Source organism: Schistocerca nitens, chromosome 4, assembly GCF_023898315.1.
Source record: "Schistocerca nitens isolate TAMUIC-IGC-003100 chromosome 4, iqSchNite1.1, whole genome shotgun sequence".
In the NCBI taxonomy this organism is placed as follows: domain Eukaryota; kingdom Metazoa; phylum Arthropoda; class Insecta; order Orthoptera; family Acrididae; genus Schistocerca; species Schistocerca nitens.
Window position 1 is genome coordinate 878,959,999 of NC_064617.1, and position 22,082 is coordinate 878,982,080.

The 22,082-nt window shown below is 38.4% G+C and overlaps 1 protein-coding gene across 1 annotated transcript in view; it reads left to right on the plus strand.

Moving 5' to 3' along the window:
* LOC126253390 (ELMO domain-containing protein 3-like) overlaps nt 1–22,082 on the plus strand; it is a 131,989-nt gene that overhangs the window by 16,348 nt on the left and 93,559 nt on the right. The window contains exon 3 of the mRNA XM_049954685.1: nt 8,193–8,316. Within this exon, the coding sequence (XP_049810642.1) occupies nt 8,193–8,316 (124 nt within the window). The remainder of the gene's footprint in view (nt 1–8,192; nt 8,317–22,082) is intronic.

Consider the following 22,082-nt stretch of genomic DNA (forward strand, 5'->3'; position numbering starts at 1 on the left):
GAATTTGCTTCGTCTGTTCCTTAGTTAAGATTCTACGTCAGATGTCAGCCCCTTCTCATCTGTACCACCATCGATGGTAGGTGCTTCTTGCAACACCCCTCCCCCCTCCCCTTCGCCCCTCCCTCCTCTCATGACCTCCCTCCCACCCTTCAGGAACCTTCACAGGCATGTGTAAATCAACTCATCAAAGTTTCATCATAATTGATTGAAGGGCATAGGAATGCATAGAAGACAACCAAATATTCATTTTTATGCATTAGACTACCTTAGCGCACACTGCTTTGCTCGCAAAGACTGTATGGCCTGCAGGGTTTTGTTTTTATATAATAGAATTTTTATGTTGTTCATAAATTGCAACACCACCTAAGCTTTTCATGCTAATTAAGGACATGTAAGCATGTTCTCTTCTGAAAGTACTTCTGACCAAAGGGCAGTTCTGGTAGCTGGAGTCCAAAGTTTTTGTTAATCATGACTTTTGTGTTCTTGTGGAGATATTTCCATAGCAGTTTTCATCCCCTAACAAATATATCTATATATCTAACTGAAAAGTGAAATACCAAATTTCATAAATTTAGCTTTAAGACTTTTTTAATGTGACAAAATATTTTCTAAAAAATTTTCATCTCCTATTGGACTCCCTTTATGGGTTCAATTTCCAGAAACACTGAAACACACATTTTTATTTATTTTTTATTTTTAACTGAGATGTCAAATATCAGTTGTCATAGATGTAGCTTTAAAAATCATTTAGTAGTTCTTTAGTAATTATTTATTTTCAGAAAAACTTTCGCCCACTGTTTTACTCCGTTAGTGGTTGAATTTCCAAAAATGCTGAAACATGTCTTTTTTTATTTTCTGACTGAGAAACCGAATACTATTTTTCGTAATTGTAGCTTTGAAATTCCCTTAATAGCAACATATTTTCAAGAAGTTTTCACTCCCTATTTCACCCCCTTAGAAGTGGAATTTAGTAAAGTCCCTTCGTAAATTATGCCTACAGTATAAGATACACACCCTCTCCAAACTTCACGTTTCTATGCTTAGCCGTTAAGGCTGGGTGATGTGTCAGTGAATCAGCCTGATACTATTTCACTCCGTTGGAGGCTGAATTTCCAAAAACAATGAAGTAGATATTTTTCACCTCTAACCAACAAGCCAAACCACCAATTCTCAAAAATTTAGCATTAAAAATGCTTTCACAATAAAATATTTTCATAAAGTGTTTCACTATTTCACCTCTTTAGGGGTTGCATTTCCAAAAACAGTGACATGTATGTTTTATTTCTAAGAGAGAAGCAAAAATACAAATTTTCATAGATTTAGCTTCAAAAATGCTTGCACAGTAAAATATTTCCATAAAAACTGTCATTCTCCATTTCACCCTCATAAGTGTGAAAACAGTGAAACATATATTTTTTTATTTCTGATTGATAAGCCAAATTTAAATTTTCGTAGATTTAGCTTTAAAATTGCTCTGATTATAAAATATTGCCATAAAAAATCTCATCCCTGTTTCGCACCCTTAGGCACTCAGTTTTCAAGAACATTGAAACATATTTTTTTATTTCTAACTGAGAAGTCAAATACCAATATTTTTAGATACAGCTTTAAAAATACTTTAGTAATTCTTTAATAATGACATATTTTCAAAGAAAGTTTTCACCCCTTTCACCCACTATTCCCCCCCCCCCCCCTCCTGCCCTGCCCCATAGGGTGAAATTTCCAAAAATGCTGAAACCTTGTATTTCTTTATTTCTGACCGAGAAGCCGAATACCAATTTTCATAGGTCCAATAGTGACATTTTTTTAAAAAAACCTTCATCCGCTTTTTTGTAAATGACATTTACACTATAAGAGCACACCTTCTCCAGATTTCAAACATCTGTCCATCACGGTTTGGGCTGGTCGATGATGAGTCAGTCAGTCAGGACATTGCCTTTTATATATAAGCTCTGTAATACAACAGTCTTCTGTAATGTGAAGCAGTCCATGGCATTGCCCTTGTACTTCCTTGACTTTTGTTCACATCCCAGAGACCTCTTCTTATGTGTACTGATGAACTGAGCACGGGCTGGGGCGATGCTTTTGTCTTCCTCTGATCTACCACTCTAACCACTGTCCATGTCCAGCATCTCCTCCCACCAACATACTGCTCCAACTAGGTTCGCACCAGGAATGTATGCTGCAGCACCTCTGCTGTTCCTCCACCTGCTCCCAATGTCAGTTTGTTGTGTGGTGTATATTTCCACTTCTTAATCAGAATAATTGCAGCTTCTCAGGCCTTAACAAGGATGTACCATTATCAGGGTTGACTTGCAGTTCCCTTTACTCAATCTTGATAGATTCGTTAATGGCACAGCCAGTCTGTATCAGAACCTTAGTGTGGTTTTAATCCATTCCATATAATTCTGATAGGCAATGCACTGCAACAGTCAACTTGTTATGCTGCTGCAATCTGGTGTGCCATTGGCGTTCTCAGCAACGATCTTCGACAGTGCACACCATCTGACCTTTGTATCTCTTGCCAGATTGGCAGGGTATCTGATAGACACCAGATTTCTTTAATCTGAGGTGGTCTTTGACACTACCGAGCAGTGCCCGTGTTTTAGCTGGTGGCCAGAAGATGATCTTCACTTGGTATTTCTGGAGAATTCATCTTGTCTTTGTGGATAATGTGTCACAAAAAGGAATAAATGCAATGGCCACAGCCACCTGAGGGTTATCTTCTGTTTACACTGGTTGTATAGTGGATGTAGGGCTCTCTGAATTTACCACTCTTTGTAGCCGTTCTTCTAGCACAAGGCCCTCAGATGTTAAAGTTCTTGTTTGAGACTTGCATTGTCAGAGAGGGTGTGAGCCCTATGTACCAATGTTTTGAGCACTTCATTCCTCCACATCAGGTAGTGGCAGCTGTCTGCCCGAGGGTGTAGGTCGGCGTGTGTCTTCTTTTTGTACACACTGTGGCCTAATGTGCCATCCACTCTTCTTTTTACGACACCCAGAAAGGGGAGCACTTCATCCAGGTCACTTCCTTGGTAAAACTGATGTTCTGTGTAAGGAATTGAGATGTATGAGGAAGCCATTCAACACGTCTCTTCAATATGGCCACATGATGGTGTCATCTACATACTGCAAGGAACAGCTAGATTTCCATTGGGCTGATTCTAAGGCATCCCCTCAAAATGTTCAACATATCTTCTGTCTGCTTGCAGCAGCCACCGTGGAAAAGAAAGTATGTTGACATCAAGACGTGCCTAAAAAGTTCTGCCAAATTTCAGGCCAATAGTTCTGAGGATTCTTGTAAAGTCACTCTGGTAAACAGAGAGATGACATTGAAGCTCATTAAGGTGACCTACTAAGTTCATAGAGTTGCTGATTTGTTGAACATTTCGTAGTGTAAGATCTAAGCAGATCCTGAAGATACTTAACGAGTGAGTACATTGGGGCACCAGTGTGTATGAACGCATCTTTACACTATTATTATTATTTCTTTCCTTTCTCAGACGTTATGTCTGGTCAAAAATGGAAAGTGATGCGGACCTTGATCAAGCGTGACTTCCTTTTAACTGTACGGTATATGTTACATTGCATTTAGGAACTTTCGGGTAATTGAACATGTATCAATAATTACAGATTTCTGTAGTTGTATATATAAGTTTGGATGTAGCTGTATTGCGTTGAAGTACTGGTGGATATTGCGTGGTATGACTCCTGTAGTTGATAGTATAATTGGTATAATGTCAACTTTATCCTGATGCCACATGTCCTTGACTTCCTCAGCCAGTTGGATGTATTTTTCAGTTTTTGCTCCTGTTTTCTTCTGTATATTTGTTGTATTGGGTATGGGTATTTCGATTAGTTGTGTTAGTTTCTTCTTTTTATTGGTGAGTATGATGTCAGGTTTGTTATGTGGTGTTGTTTTATCTGTTATAATGGTTCTGTTCCAGTATAATTTGTATTTATCATTCTCCAGTACATTTTGTGGTGCATACTTGTATGTGGGAACGTGTTGTTTTATTAGTTTATGTTGTATGGCAAGTTGTTGTTGTATTATTTTTGCTACATTGTCATGTCTTCTGGGGTATTCTGTATGTGCTAGTATTGTACATCCGCTTGTGATGTGATCTACTGTTTCTATTTGTTGTTTGCAAAGTCTGCATTTATCTGTTGTGGAATTGGGATCTTTAATAATATGCTTGCTGTAATATCTGGTGTTTATTGTTTGATCCTGTATTGCAATCATGAATCCTTCCATCTCACTGTATATATTGCCTTTTCTTAGCCATGTGTTGGATGCGTCTTGATCGATGTGTGGCGGTGTTAGATGATAAGAGTGCTTTCCAAGTAGTGTTTTCTTTTTCCAATTTACTTTCTTCGTATCTGTTGATGTTATGTGACCTAAAGGATTGTAGAAGAGTTTATGAAATTGCAGTGGTGTAGCCAATGTATTTATATGAGTGATAGCTTTGTGCATTTTGCTAGTTTCTGTTCATTCTATAAAGAATTTTCTTAAATTGTCTACCTGTCCATAATGTAGGCTTTTTATGTCGATAAATCCTCTTCCTCCTTCCTTTCTGCTTAATGTGAATCTTTCTGTTGCTGAATGTATGTGATGTATTCTATATTTGTGGCATTGTGATCGTGTAAGTGTATTGAGTGCTTCTAGTCCTGTGTTACTCCATTTCACTACTCCAAATGAATAGGTCAATATTGGTATAGCATAAGTATTTATAGCTTTTGTCTTGTTTCTTGCTGTCAATTCTGTTTTCAGTATTTTTGTTAGTCTTTGTCTATATTTTTCTTTTAGTTTCTTTAATATTTGTATTATCTATTCCTATTTTTTGTCTGTATCCTAGATATTTATAGGCATCTGTTTTTTTCATCGCTTCTATGCGGTTGCTGTGGTTATCCAGCATGTAATCTTCTTGTTTAGTGTGTTTTCCCTTGACTATGCTATTTTTCTTACATTTGTCTGTTCCAAAAGCCATATTTATATCATTGCTGAATACTTCTGTTATCTTTAGTAATTGGTTGAGTTGTTGATTTGTTGCTGCCAGTAGTTTTAGATCATCCATGTATAGCAAATGTGTGATTTTGTGTGGGTATGTTCCAGTAATATTATATCCATAATTTGCATTATTTAGCATGTTGGATAATGGGTTCAGAGCAATGCAGAACCAGAAAGGACTTAATGAGTCTCCTTGGTATATTCCACGCTTAATCTGTATTGGCTGTGATGTGGTATTATTTGAATTTGTTTGGATATTAAGTGTGATTTTCCAATTTTTCATTACTATGTTTAGGAACTGTATCAATTTAGGATCTACTTTGTATATTTCCAATATTTGTAGTAACCATGAGTGGGGCACACTATCAAAAGCTTTTTGCTAATCAATGTATGCGTAGTGTAGTGACCTTTGTTTAGTTTTAGCTTGATATGTCACCTCTGCATCTATTATCAGTTGCTCTTTACATCCTCGTGCTCCTTTGCAACAGCCTTTTTGTACTTCATTTATAATTTTGTTCTGTGTTGTATGTGTCATTAATTTCTGTTTAATGACTGAAGTTAATATTTTGTATATTGTTGGTAGGCATGTTATGGGGTGATATTTAGCTGGATTTGCTGTGTCTGCTTGATCTTTAGGTTTCAGATAAGTTATTCCATGTGTAAGTGTATCAGGGAATGTGTATGGGTCTGCAATGTAACTGTTAAATAATTTATCTAAAAAGAAAGATGATGAGACTTACCAAACAAAAGCGCTGGCAGGTCGATAGACACACAAAAAAACACAAACACACACACAAAATTCTAGCTTTCGCAACCAACGGTTGCTTCGTCAGGAAAGAGGGAAGGAGAGGGAAAGATGAAAGGATGTGGGTTTTAAGGGAGAGGGTAAGGAGTCATTCCAATCCCGGGAGCGGAAAGACTTACCTTAGGGGGAAAAAAGGACAGGTATACACTCGCACACACACACATATCCATCCACACATACAGACACAAGCAGACATATTTAAATATGTCTGCTTGTGTCTGTATGTGTGGATGGATATGTGTGTGTGTGCGAGTGTATACCTGTCCTTTTTTTCCCCTAAGGTAAGTCTTTCTGCTCCCGGGATTGGAATGACTCCTTACCCTCTCCCTTAAAACCCACATCCTTTCATCTTTCCCTCTCCTTCCCTCTTTCCTGACGAAGCAACCGTTGGTTGCGAAAGCTAGAATTTTGTGTGTGTGTTTGTGTTTTTTTGTGTGTCTATCGACCTGCCAGCGCTTTTGTTTGGTAAGTCTCATCATCTTTCTTTTTAGATATATTTTTTCCACGTGGAATGTTTCCCTCTGTTATATTCATATTGTTAAATAATTTAGTTAGATGTGAATGTGTTGAGGTGAACTTCTTTAGCCAGAAATTTGCTATTTTATCTTTTCCAGGGGCTTTCCAATTGTGAGTAGAATTAATTGCTTGGGTGACTTCATGTTGCAAAATTATCACTTCAGGCATTTGTGGTATCATCTTGTATGTGTGTGTTTCTGCTTGTATCCACCGTGCATGCCTGTTATGTTGTACCGGGTTAGACCATACGTTGCTCCAGAAGTGTTCCATGTCTGTTATGTTTGGTGGATTGTCTATTTAAATGTGTGTGTTACCTATTGTCTGATAAAATTTCTTCGGTTTGTGTTGAATGTTTGGTTTTGTTTTCTTCTATTCTCACTTTTTTTGTATCTTCTAAGTCATTTGGCCAATGCTTGGAATTTCTGCTTCTTTTCATCTAATTGCTCTAACGCTTCTTGTTGTGAGATTTTACCTAACCTTTTTCGTTTTTTGTCTGATATTTCATTTCTTATAAATTGTGTTAGCTGTCCTATGTCTTTTCTCAGTTTTTCTATTCTGATCTGTAGCCTGTGTTGCCATGCTGGTTTTGTGGGTTTCTTCTGTGTGTTGGTTGGTTCTGATCTCTGCCTAGTGTGTATATTTAGTGTAATGAGTGCTCCTATATAAACCAGTAGTTGTAACTCTTCCATAGTTGTATTTTCATTTATTTTGTTGTGTGTGATTGTGTTGATAGTTTTTATTGTTGTTTCGACTTGTGGGTTATTTGGTGGTCTATGCAAGAATGGTCTAATGTCTGTATTTGTGTCTTTGTATTTTATATATGTCAGCTGAAATTTTTCTTCTATACCTAACACGTGTGTCACTTTGTGTTCTATTTGTGCATGTGGTGGTGGGTGTCTTAAGATTTCATTTTCCTCTGATTGTTTAATTGATGTGTGTTGTTCTTTGTTTGTTTGCTCTGGGATGTTTGAGCCCATTGCTGTATTTTCTTCTTCTTCTGATTGCACATTATTTTGTTCTAGTATTTGTTGTACTTGTTGTTTGATGTTTTCTAATTCTGGCTGGGGTATCCTGTTATTTTTGATTATTACACGGATCTGATCAGCTAGTTGTTGTTCTGTTGGGTATCTGGTAATAAATGTTGTGTATACTTGTGATCTGTATCCAGTTGTGTTGGTTCCTAAGTTTGTTGCTTGGTAATAACAGAACATGAGGTGTTGGTTAACTTCATTTGACCATCTCATCCTCTGTCTTTGTTTTCCTTCTAGAGTGGTTGCAGGAAGCATATCCTGCAAAACACCTCTATTTGGATTTAAATCATTTTCCGTGTGGCTAGCAGTGTCGTTACCATTGTGGACGGGCATAGGGTTCAAGCGTCGTCCCCGACCATGACAGCGCTTGTCCGAGGTTTCATTAGTTCTGTCCTGAACCAACTAATCACTCTAAAAGGGGGGTTAGCCCTATTAGTGATTTGTTCTTTTCATCGCCTTTTACGACTCGTAGAACATACCGGAGGCCTATTCTTTTCCCAGGATTATTATTATTATTATTATTATTATTATTATTACTACTCTGAAAATTGTGCCCATTTTCTGTGTACTGGATCTCCAAACAGTCATTTCATAGATAAGTAAAATATGAGGTGATGTTATGTAATGTCTGTAATTTTGCAGGGTGCTCATACAAATGCCTTTTGTGATGATTTTGTGGCAAATATGCTTGAGTGTCACCACCCAATTTCTGTATTTTAAGGGTGTCATGTGCAATTGTCATTGTTCTTTACACTGCTGTTCAGTTTTTAAATTATAGTGTTTGTGCATTCATCCTTTATTCTTTTCCATTTTTTTCCCCATTATATTGCAGGAAAATGTGATTGTAGAAGTGGAGAGAAAAGGACTGTGCACACTTTTGTCTTGCTTGGTTGGTCCTCCACAACTGGATGAACATCTCAGCTCAGAGAGAGAGTTGGTGTTTGCCATTTCAAAATGTAAGTGCATATTCATTGTGTAAATCGCTGCACACATGAGATATGGTCTCTGTGCATTGTAGTCAAACAAGAAAGTGTAAGTAATGAAATATCATGGTAAATAAATTAATGTCAGTGCAATTTATAATGTGGTGTTAGCTGCCAATAAATTGTGGCCAAAATAACAGTATAATGTAGGAGGAGTAAAGGAGATCACTCACTAAATAGTAGGAACTTTGAATCAATGACAGGCACACACAAAAGAGAATGAAAACTTTTCTATCTTTCAGAAGAAATTCTTTGATGAGCTAGTGTACTCTAGCTTGTCAAAGGATGTCTTCCAGAAGCTTGCAAAGTTTTCATTCTCTTTTGTATGTGCCTGTTGATGTCTCGATGCTTCTGCTGTTTAGTGGGTGGTTTTCTTTGTTCCCAGATTATTTACAGTCTGTCAGAACTTTCTTACTATATTTATAACAGTATAAGAAACTGTAATGCCAGAACTAGATATATTAAGACTAAAATCTGTGCTCCAGATAATTATACATTAACTGACCATTAGTTGGACAATTCTAAACGTGTTTGAGTGTAAGCATCTAGTATGACACTATGTACCCACGCGATCTCATCCATTTGTCCTCTTAGCAATGGCATTCTGACAGTAATAGTTCCTCTTCTAGCTATAGGTAATTGTAGAGTCCATATGATTGGACAGAGATTCCAGCTGTTCCAATTTTATGGTGAATTTCAGAGTAGAAGTGCATATTTGCAGATGTCTGCCATTGATGTAAGCTTGTTGCAAAAGTATGGAGCATGTTTTGTGTTGCCAGTGGAAAACCATTTTTAGAGATTGAGTAGCTCATACATAAGAATCATTGCCAGTCATGAGACATCATCGGAAATAAAAGTAACTTACGCCATACCTCAACTCTCCCACCGCTGTACATATATTCTATTATAGGATTTGTTATTGCCAATCTTGACACATTCACATGATGCTGCAACATTCATTCAGAGTCCAAACACTGTATAAAAGAATTATTTGCACTTGAATAACAATTATTTAAGCAGTGTATAAAAAGAAATGCACCATTTATCAGGTTTAATTTTCAGCAGGCTAAAAAAACTGATTCACACCTGAAGTCTTCAAATCCAGACTGAAAGATTTTCTTGTGGTATAGTCCCATTCAGCGCAACAATTCCTCACAGTAGTTGTCAACTTTCCTATGTATGTGTCAGTTATGTGCACATTCTCTCGGTCTTTTAGTGATTTATTATTCCTTTAGTTTTTTTCTTTTTAATTTTCTAAACTTTGTGCTGACTAGTTCTATGACCAGTTACATTCAACCCAAATCCCATGGAACCTAATAAATAAATAAATTAAAAGAAATGTGGTAGGACTGTTACTGTTAGTTATAGGGATTACTTGACAAAGCTAACTGTGGACCTGGCTGTAGTGGGAACTAATTTTGTCATGACCAGTTACAGCCTCATTGTAGTTTGAATGGTTTGCTTTATTATATCACAGTGCATGTCTGTAAAGTTATTGCTGACAATGCCTTTGAGGCTGGATGTGTCATCTTTCTGATAATGCCATTAAATGTATTGAAAAAGAGATGGAGATAGGAGTGACAGTACTGATAGAAGATATGATTGAATGCAAAATTTGAGGGATTCGATTGTCTATCCCAAAGGAGAAGAGGCAAAGTGCACACAATAAAAATCTCTTTGGCAATATAAGGAAATGTGTTGTTAGACAAAAATTTCTGCATTATTGTTAACAATACAACAAGATATCAACTTTGTGAAAACTTCACACAGCCTTTATCTCACAGAACTGGATACCAAGGCTTACCATGAAACTTGGAGAAAAATTGTTATGTCTGTGTGATTTAGTGTTAAAAAAAAGTGCCAGAATGAACAAGGCATCATGTGCGAATTACTGCTATTGCAAGAGTTACTGGCAAACAAAAATGCTGGTTATTATTTTGACTATTGTGCTATCAGAACACCGGCATATAGACATACAGCATGTGAGTGCTCAACATGTGAGAATTTTGGTGTGTGTTTCCCTCCCTGCCCCCACAAACATAAACACAGTAGTTCTGCCACCCTAGCCAGGTCTTATTTTGCTTTACTGAATGATGTAAATTACCTACTGGATAACAATCGATATGTCTCTGAGCTGTTTACAGTTTACACAGTTGTATACAGGAGGCAGCATTAGTAGCAACTTGGGAAACAGAAGATGACTCCATCTTTGAGCAGTGAAAGTAATCAGTCCCACCCATGACACATCTGTGGATATTCATCCAAAGTGGTTTGAGTTTAATTGACCACAGAAATTTAATTTTTGGTAATACCAGTTGCTTGAACAACTTGTTGAACAAATTCTGCAGTAATGTTGCCAACCTGGACTGTACCCAAGTTGGATTAATCACAGATCAAGAATCATTAGAGAATAGTTGTGCAAACTGCCAGGGGTTTGTTTAGGCATTGTGAATCACGGAAAAGCTGATTCATAAAATTCTGAGAGTGCATGCTCAAGGAAAAGCCAAGAAACACATTATTTGCTTCAAAATACATCTTGCAAGCTGGTGAGCCTGGTGAAATTAGAAAAATTGGAGTACTTCAACTGTTTTTCTTATCACATATAACTACCAGTAGAACAGGAAAATTAGAAGTGTATGGGGATCACACTGATACACTAACTAACCTCTATCATTTACTGTATGATGACTCATGACACACAAATAAAGACACATAGCGTGAACCTGAATGCTACCAACAAAATTTTGGAGATTCTTAAGGGATATTTCCTGAGTACTTTGGTACAAGGGCCCCCTGGTAACTGCATTACATTTGATTTCTTATCCTCGTTTATCTTTGTGTCTGTCATTTTTTAGATTTCAGGTCATGAGTCTTCTGACTGGTTTGATGTTGCATACTGTGGCTAACCCTCGTGTGCCATCCTCATCATCTCAGAGTAGCACTCACAGCTTATGACCTCAATTATTTGTTAAATGTATTCCAGTCTTTGTGTCTGTGTTGCACAGAAAATATCTGCACAACAGTAATAGTGTTGAAGGTATGTGCTGGGCTTCTTGTTTGGAAACAGATTTGTTCCATTCACTTGTGGTATATGCTGTTGTCAACAATAATGCGTGTTTACTTTACACCCTCAAGCTGACATTCAGTAGTACTCAGTTTGGTTGCGGTTTTTTGACTGTAATACAGAACAGTATGGATAGGTTTACTAATGAAGAACTGAAGTTATAAAAGTAATGTGATGTTGTCACTGCAGGAAGAGCTCAGTATATTAAAGTTGGGCCACTGATCCATTCCATTCAGTGAACCACACAAGGTAAATATCAGTCAGGTCGTTGTCCTATCCAACTGCTAACATACAACCGACATGGCTGGAAAAAAAATCCGAGGCAGAACCAAGCAGTAACAAATTCAAGGTTACGGGCAAAGAGTAAAATGGGCATTACTATTGTCAGCAGCAAGTACTGTGAGAGAATGAAACAAGTTTGTTTCCAAACAAGACACAAAGTGTATACTGTTGACTTTTGCATTGTTGTGCACAGATTTTCTGTAAAGTGCATATACAAAAATTAATTAGGATAAGAAATTAAACGAAATGCACCTACTCTATAGTGAGTGACCCAAGATAATGGGTACCTTATACTGAAAAAATCCCTGAAACAGCATGTGAACTTAAGGCCATGGAGTTCACACTCATTCTGTATATGTGTAAGTATAGGAGCGAGAGTAAAATGTAAACCATAAAGCCTGTAAACTTGTAAGTAGAATGTAGTTCCATTTGGTGGTGCACATTTGTCACAGCAGCAAGTTTATGAATTAATGGTGTCGGGAATTTTCAATCGGTGTAATGTCTGTGCTCGAAGCTCCTCTTCTGGGTCACATTATGACTCTAGAGAACACTTTATCCGTCTATTACACCATCAAAGAAAACTGCTGAGTGACCCTAAATGACCTTATAACATTTTAAATGTTAGTTTAGTAAACTACACAAAAGTGCAATGTGCCAGACATTAATGTGATACCTTCCTTGTGAGATTCCGTCACTGGGAACAAAACCTCGGTTCATTACGGTCAACCAAAAATGAAGAGTGTGAGTAAGAAATGACTCCCTTCCTTGTTGCCCATACTAAAGTAATTCTGAACATGGTCATCAACAGGGCAAGTTACCGTATTTACTCGAATCTTAGCCGCACTCGAATATAAGCTGCACCTGAAAAATGAGACTTGAAATCAAGGAAAAAAAATTTTCCAGAATCTAAGCCGCACCTGAAATTTGAGACTCGAAATTCAAGGGGAGAGAAAAGTTTTAGGTCGCACCTCCAAATCGAAACAAAGTTGGTCCATTGTAATATGAGACACAATTAGGTCGAATGAATGACGATACAGCTACAGTAATTTGGTTTGAATCGTAAGCTTAGCAGTTAAGCTTTACCAGGTAGCCATTGATATGCGTCACGCGCTCCGTCCGTATTTATACGGGTACCCTTCCTTCTTCACGCGCTTCATCTGGTTTGAATCAATTGCTTATTTTTCTTTGATCTGATAAGTGCCGTTCTCTTTGTTATAAGTGTTTACGTCACTCTGAGCTGATAATGCAGTACTGTACTGTGTCATGCATTGTTTGTTGCATTCTGATAATGAGTGTTTACGGCCTGTCGCCGCTCACGGGATGGCTTGCTTTTGTGCACGCTACTGCCGCTTACAATTTTTTTAAAAAAGAGAGAAGAATCGTCTCATTAGCGAAACAATGGCAAGAGACTGCTATTTGTTGTTACTTACACCGCTGCTTTCTTTGATAATGATCAACAAGAACCAAATAATAGACTGGGTATGATAGAAGATGTTCTGAATGAGAGTTTAGCGAACATTTTTCTATGTTTGAAAATCTTTGCAGACGCCTCTTTAGTACATTACATTCTGCACAGAAATTAGAGTTATCTTAGATTTAAAAATCTAGTCAATTGCCATGCTTCATTTCTGACTGTATCACTATTAGACATAAGAATAATATGAATATAAACATAACATGATATGTATATTCTTCCGCGTTTGCTGTTGTCTCACTCTAGTTTCGTAGTTTATTAGGCAGACAGGATTTAAATGAGATACTAGCAAACACGAAAGAATATGTGGCAAAATGTTTATATTCGTATTATTCTTATGGTGAAGAGAATACTGCATGTGGTTCACAATTCATAAAAGTTCCTATTAGCAACCATCTCTTCTCACAGGTAGGAAAGAATTCAGAACGTAGAGTTGGCCATATTGACAAACATCCCAAAGTCTTGCCAGCTGGATTTTCGTAGTACATTGAAATGCTGCTACATTTGAAGATAAACAATACGGAATTTGTATTTACTTCGTTGGATAATGTACGAAAATATAGTGGTCGAAACTCGGGGTGGAGAAAAAAAGCTCGTCTTCCACCTTTTTTTTTTTTAAATTTATTTACTGACGCAGAGGTTTTGGCGCCAGTATTTATCTTTGTGCCTGCAAAGCATGCCTGTGTAGCGCTACGTATATTTGACAGCAGACTTTAGTTCTGGCGGCACCTACCAACATTTTTCAGAACTTCCGCCTACTTTGCACTCGATTCTAAGCCGCAGGCGGTTTTTTGGATCAGAAAAACCGGAAAAAAAGTGCGGCTTAGATTCGAGTAAATACGGTATGCTTGACCCTCTTTGGGAACAAAGCTGGTGTCATTGTGAAGTATTTCACATTGTGAGAGAGACCACTATGACTTGTGTGTGTGTGTGTTTTTTGTGTTATAATAATAAAGAAATATATATGAATGGAAAAAATTTAAAGGATAATACAATTGCGTTATTAGAAATGTTCTGCTTGTACGAATTTAGGCTATTCAGACTTCCTCTCCTAAATTTCAGTTGTAGATGCAGTCAGCCAACTTAAAGGACACCAATGTGTGCCATAAAAATGATGAAAATCCTCCTTATTTGGCTCCACTTTACTTCAATAAAAATACTTAATACTGTTTTTAAGTCTTCTCTTATTCACACACACGTATGATACATAACACGCGTAATACTTCATACTTCAAGAAATAAATTTCATCCATCCTTCTACACACAAGAGAGGGTGAAAACAAAATCATGTACAAAAAAAATGAATGATTTTTATTTTATTCCCCCCCCCCCCCCTGCGCCTTACTGCGCATTCATAATTAATGTCTTTGCCGATATTTGTGGTCGATCACTGTTTCATTTCTTCTTCTTCTTCTTCTTCTTCTTCTTTTTTAAATAAATTTTAACCTAACCCTATCTAAGGGGTCTTTCACCATTCACCTACTCAGTGTGTGTGCTTTTCAGTGGCAGCGCTCTTACTGACTGAGCTAGCTGAGTGCTGCTCACACCCACCTTCCACAATATGACTCCTCCGTGCCCAACTTCGTAGAAGCTGTTTTGCGTTCTCTTGGAAGACAGATATCGGGAAGAAAGGCAGAGTTTTCTATTGACAAAGTTACATGCAGATATTGCATTATTAATTACTGTAGTGCATGGCCTATATACTGTAACAGCCAGTTACAAATTTACTGTATTTGCTGCTGTATAAGACAATTTTTTTCCCTCTGAAAATAGGCCTGAAAACTTGATGCATCTTAAATGCCGGCAGCGAGTTAAGGTAGGCACCTATAGCATACTATTTCAGTATTTCATCTTGGAGCAATTCATTTTTAGCTTCCTCGCGAATTTTGAGCATTCGAGTTATATAGAGTTCAGTGGATGCACATGCGCCATTGTTAGTATTTTTGTCATTTGTTCGAGCTTCAGATATTGTTGGGTTAGTGTGGAGCTCCTCTTGTGTTGTACCTTATAGTGTGGTTCATTTGCAAACTGTGGCTGAAAAACAACACTCCTGTACTATTGCATTAAAGCTACAAGTGATTGCATATGCTAAAGAGCATGGAAACATGTCTGCAGAAAAGCATTTTGGGCCACCTCTAACTGAAAAAATAAGAAGTTAGTGGAATCAGGGATGTTTTAAAGGAAGCATCTCGCAATAAACGTAATCTGAGAAGGAGTTAACTGGCCAAAACTTGAAGCAGAACTCGATAGACAGATTTTAGACAACAGACAAGCAGGAATTTAAGCTTGTACAGAAATGATAATTTGAGTGAAAGCAATATCCACTAACAAAGAGATTGCTGACATTACTGGATTGACATTGTGGTGTTAAAAATTTATGTAGAGGTATTTATGTAGAAGTATTGTCTTTGTATGCGAACTGAGACAAAAATATCACAGAAGATCCTAGCAGAGTACAAAGAACATATTATTGAATATGTCTGCCTGTGAGATGTCTGCTTGTGTCTGTATATGTGTGGATGGATATGTGTGTGTTTGCGAGTGTATACCCGTCCTTTTCCCCCCTAAGGTAAGTCTTTCCGCTCCCGGGATTGGAATGACTCCTTACCCTCTCCCTTAAAACCCACATCCTTTCGTCTTTCCCTCCTTCCTGATGAGGCAACAGTTTGTTGCGAAAGCTTGAATTTTGTGTGTGTGTGTTTGTGTTTGTTTGTGTGTCTATCGACCTGCCAGCGCTTTCGTTCGGTAAGTCACATCATCTTTGTTTTTAGATATATTATTGAATTTCATTGATTTGCCATTAATGCAAGGAAAAGAGAAAAGTTTGAATTTTCACAAATTGGAAATATAGACGAGACTCTGCTAGCCTTTGATGTGCCTCCAAACAGATCTATGGATTTCAAGGGCATGAAAAGCGATACTGTTAAAACTTCAGGGCACAAAAAGGCTCATTACACAGTTGTTTTATTGTGCTGCGCTCAGTGAACAAAATTGCTGCCACTTTTGATTTTTAGGAGAAAGACGCTTCCTAAGAAATAATTGATGAAAGGTATTGTTTTACATGTACATGGAAAAATGCTGGGTGGATGGAGGAGAAATGACGTGGATACATAAAATTTGGCCTAGGCCAGTGGTCGGCAAACTCATTAGGCAACAGAGACTAATAGCAACAGTGATACAATTGAAATTTGTTGAGAGTGCCAAATTTTTTAAACTTAAACTATATAGGCAGGTACATAACTATGTAGGTAAGTGCAAAGTTCTTAAGTTAATTAGTGAACCCCTAAGATGGCCTGTGATAAAAATCCCCTCAGTCTGATTGAAGCATGTTTGCTACGTTGCCCCCTCCCATTACTCCCATCCATATTCGTATCGTTTACTTTTTTTTGGCCATCTCCTTTCATTCAACCTCTCCATCCGTCCATCTCGACATACCTTTCTGAATACTCAACACATCTTCTTTCACTCCACAATGCTCCTTAAAATTAACTTAATAAACTTTAGGTAGAATTTTAAGTTTTATTTAAACCTTGGGTACATTGAATAAAACTTGATATCTACTTAATAATGGTATTATTGATAAAATTAAATTGTAAGGTATTAATAAAATTAAATCATGACAGTGACTGTCAAACAGTAATGTGAGCAATGGCCTTGGATCTCCTTGGAAAGTTTGGGTAAGTCTAGTTTGTATGTTGCTGTTTTTAATTCCAGGTTCTCACCAATAAGACGACCTCTCAATTTACTGTAGATAAGGTTCATGTTTGAATATGATTGTTCACGTGAATGTAGACCCAAATACGAAAGAATGGTAGACACAATTTTTTCAGCTGATCATAGAAGTTAGGAGTACTAGTCCAGGTTTTAAAAAAATCAACATATCTCCCGTCTATAGGGCTTTCAAAGCAGACCACCTGTGCTGTGATCTCATATTTGTTTTTGTCCATTATTCCTAAATCAGTACAAAAAAATGTTCAGATTTTGAGCTCCATAGTTCTTTGTTTTTTAAATTGAGCAATTGCATTTCAAAGTTGCATATGGCAACATTAAAGGGAGAAAAATTTATTTTCTGTTACAGTAGCTTTAAGAGGTTTCTTAACATAGCCTAACATTGCTTTGCTGTTTCTGAATTCCAGAAACCTGCCGAGAAAAGTTTCCCTCATTTTTAAAAGTGTTGTTTGGAAATAGTACATGTCAATATCAGAATTATTTATATGAATGCAGGGTGTCTGTTCTTTCAGACATCTCCACAGCTGTGATACATTATATGTAAATTGAAAGGAGAAGGGTGGAGTAAGGAAAGGGAAGGGAAGGGACTAGTGATGTCAGCTGCATCGAGACTTGATGTAGAATCAGTGGTGACAAGTGAAAATTTGTGCCGGACTGGGATTCTAAATCAGGACCTCCTGCTTACCAGGCAGTTGCGTTAACTACTGCGCCATCCAGAAAACAGTGTTTATCACAACTGTGTGGGCTGTCTCATCATGCCTCTTGGCTGACCCACATTTCCACATAAGAATGTCCAAAAGAACAGACACCATGTATTCATATAATTGATTTGCCTAGATGGGCAACGCATCTACCTTCTTTAGTGGGGACGCACAACTACATTTCCTGCAGGAATCTCACATTAGTGAGTGTGGATAGCATGGACAGGGACTGCAGATAGGTGGGGCTAGGTGGGAATGTGGGTCGGCCGAGAGGCGTGCGAGATAGCTCACACGATTGTGATAAACACTGTTTTCTGGGTGGTGCAGTGGTTAACGCAACTCCCTAGTAAGCAGGATGTCCCGGTTTCAAATCTCAGTCCGGTAAACATAATCACTTGTAGGTGCTGATTCTGCATCAAGTCTCGATGCAGCTGACATCACTAGGCCCTCCCATTTCCTTGCCTTTTTCTTCCCTCCTCCCTTCAATTTAAATATAAACAGAATTATTTCCTTGTTGGTGTTTCAGCAGGCTTCGAGAGTGACTTAGTTTCTCTTTCAAAATGTAGAGCAACAAAGAGAGAACTTTTTTTTTCTAATGAAATAACTTCCCACATTGAAAAAAATTGCGTTACCTTTTCCCTGTAGTTTATGATTAAACCCATTTACAGGAGATGTAATGTTTGCCTGGTCTGGATAGTGAAAAAACCTCTCAAGAAGAAATGCTTTAAATTCTGTTAATAAGGAAGTGAAACATTTCCTCCTGACAACAAAAGTATCTTGTTGTGCAGCAAAAAAGCTGCATACTCACTCTTTATTTGAACTAAAATTATTTAAGTTAGTGATGATCACAGGATTTAGTACTGTATGTGCATGACCGCAAGTGGTATTTTCTGAAGAGCCACACTTAAGTGAGCCAAAGAGCTGCGTTTGGCTCACTAGCCCCAGTTTGCCGACCACTGGTCCACTGAAGAAGCTTACCCTTGTAGTATGGAATTAGTTCATTCTCACAGAACAGAAAATATTAAAATTAGACTGAATGAATGGAAGAATCATCTGTAATTCCCGAAGGGCTAACTAGTTAACTTCAAACATTAGATGCATGTACCAACAGAATGTTTAAGGGACTTGTGTAGGGTTAGAACAGATGGATAGAGTCCACAGATTTTGAAACTACACCATCAGAAAGGCTGGGGACACCTAGCATTTCACAAGTTTGTGAGTGAGTCAAAACACTGTGGGACTCTATAAAATCTGAAAGAGTGGTTAAATCATTTAAGAAGTGTGAAATCAGTAAGGCACTGAATGGTAGGCAGGATAATTTATTCTGTGAAGATTCAAGTTCTGACATGGTGGCTTCAAGTATTTCTTCCTTCAGCTCTGAGGATGAATTTTGTGGATTTGAGTACAAAAATTAAAAGGTGAACCCTTCTTCCTACCTATATTGCCTAGATATTTGATTTACATGCACGTGTGTTATAATTGTTTTGCAATATATGTATGAAGCAAGAAATTTCCCCCCCTCTGCCCCCCCCCTCTGCCCCCCCTCTGCCCCCCCTCTGCCCCCCCCTCTGCCCCCCCCTCTGCCCCCCCTCTGCCCCCCCCCTCTGCCCCCCCTCTGCACCCCCTCTGCACCCCCTCTGCACCCCCTCTGCCTCCCCTCTGCCTCCCCTCTGCCTCCCCTCTGCCTCCCCTCTGCCCCACCTCTGCCCCCCCCCACCGCCCTCCTGCCTCTGCCCCCCTCTCTCCCCTCCACCTTTTGCTCCTCAACAGTCTCAGAAGTTGGTTTAACTGTCTGAAAATGAAGATCATGCAAGTTCCTTATACTGCCCATAAGACTGTCATGTTACAAAGTGCAAATAAAGTATTCAGTTGTTATTACAGATTAAAATCTGCACATGTATTTGTCATTATTTTGTTTTGTATTTGTGGAATAAGTTCCTTTATCCATTCACGGACAGCTGTTGAACCGAGACTAATGTTTAGCTTGTTCCCATAATGTTTTTACTATTAAATGAAGCCATATGCCACAGATATTCAGTCGATATCATCATAAATTAGAAATGTCTGTGCAGTAAGTGTAATGTACTCTGCATATCACTGGTGTCAGATTGAAGTTGTCACCTTACTTGTGTCTAATGTTGTTCGTCTATATTTTGTAATACCAGAACTGTGATGTTGTTGTTGTTGTGGTCTTCAGTCCTGAGACTGGTTTGATGCAGCTCTCCATGCTACTCTATCCTGTGCAAGCTTCTGCATCTCCCAGTACCTACTGCAACCTACATCCTTCTGAATCTGCTTAGTGTATTGATCTCTTGGTCTCCCTCTACGATTTTTACCCTCCACGCTGCCCTCCAATGCTAAATTTGTGATCCCTTGATGCCTCAAAACATGTCCTACCAACCGATCCCTTCTTCTAGACAAGTTGTGCCACAAACTTTTCTTCTCCCCAATCCTATTCAATACCTCCTCATTAGTTACGTGATCTACCCACCTTATTTTCAGCAGAACTGTGACATTATATGTATTTGTTCTGTTTCTAAACATACATTTATTAGCAACTATTATGGCCACAATTTGGTTTGGTTCAGTGAGCATATGCAATTTTTTGCATTTGTTTCCACATTTTGTGATCTCGTCACAATTATTAATAAGGAGAAGAGACGACAATGAGCATTTGATAATTGGGAAAAAGCTATGAAACTGTTGTTAGTAATTGTTCAAAATGTTTAAGACAGTGTATGAGTTCACTGACTGTGAAGTGTGTTCTGTAATGAGGTTTTTGAATGCAATTGATGTTAAGCCACCTGATATTCATTGTCAACTTCGAGAGCTTAGTGGTGAAAATATGATGACTGATGGAACAGTAAGAAAGTGGGTGAGACAGTTCAATCATGGATGAACCAGAGTCCATGCTGAAAGATGGAGTGGGCAGCCTTCTGTTGTCAGTAATGGTTTACGTGAGAAAGTGAATGAGAAAATTCATGAAAACATGTGGTTCATGATAAGAATGCTTTGTGATGAGTTTCCACAAATATCAAAAACTGTTTTGCAAGAGTTTGTCACAACCGCTTAAATTTTTACAAATTGTGCTCTCATTTGGTTCCGAAAATGCTTACAGATCTCCACAAAATGAGGTGACTTGATAGCGCATTCACATGTCTTACTTAAACAGAATTGTGATTGGTCATGAAACTTGGGTTTGTCATGCCAATCCTGAACAAAAACAACAGTCAGTGAAGTGGAGGCACTTAAGATTCCCCCAAAAAACAAAAATTCAAATCAACATTGTCAGCACAAAAAGTCATGTGCACTGTGTTTTGGGACAAACGGGGCACTCTGCTTTTTGAGTGCCTTCCCAGAGAAAACAAAAAGGGTGCATGCACAGTCAAGGCATTGTGTCGCTTCATGACAACACACATTTACATTCTGCTGGGGTCACTCAGAACCTTATTTAACGATTTGGCTGGGAGCAGTTTGATCAGCTGCTGTACAGCCTTGGCCCCATACCTCCTGACTGCCACTTATTCTTGAACTTGAAGCATGATTTTGGAGGAAGGTGCTTTGACAGAGATGAAAATGCAAGAAACCATTCTTAGCAGTGGCTGTCTTCACTGGCAGCTTCTTTCTATGGAGAAGACATAGCTAGAAAAGTTAGTTTCCCACTGTGACTAATAGTGTCGACTATGTAGAAAAGTAGTTTGAAAAATGCTCTTTCTTGTGAAAAGAAATTTTAGTTTGAAAAACTGTGTTTAGAGTTTTTTCCAAAACAGTACTTTCTTTCCAGACATACACTGATCAGCCAGAACATTATGCCCATCTGTCTACTGTCTATATAAACCTGTCCAGGTGATAGAAGCGTCACATGACTAGGAATGAATGCTAGTCAAACACACGCACTAGTGCACGTAGTATCAGTGAGCATGCTGTCTGTATGTATTTGAGTTTGACTGAGGGCAGGTTGTGATGGCTCGGCACAAGCATTTCAGAAACTGCATGACTTGTTGGGTGTTCGAGGAGTGCTATGGTGTCTTCACCACATGGCGAAAGCAATGTGAAACCATGTCCAGACGTCATGGGGTTGAGCGACCACCCCTCATTACAGATGTAGGATGTCATGGGTTGGGCAGACCGGTAAAACAGGACAGACGACGAACCGTGGCAATTTTAACATCAGAATTTAATGCTGGGCAGAGTACACGTGTGTCTGAACACACAATGCAATGAACACTCCTCATGATGGGCCTCCGCAGCTGACGAGCCATGCATGTACCAATGTTAACACCACGACATAGGCAGCTATAACTGAAATGGGCACATGTTCATGTGCATTGGATGTTGGCACAGTGGCAAAGCATTGCATGGTTGGATGAACCCCGATACCTTCATCATCGTGCTGATAGTAAGGCGCGGATCTGTCATCTTACAGGGGAACAGTTCCTTGGCTCCTTTACTACAGGATGGAGACAAGCTGATGGCTCCATTATGCTCA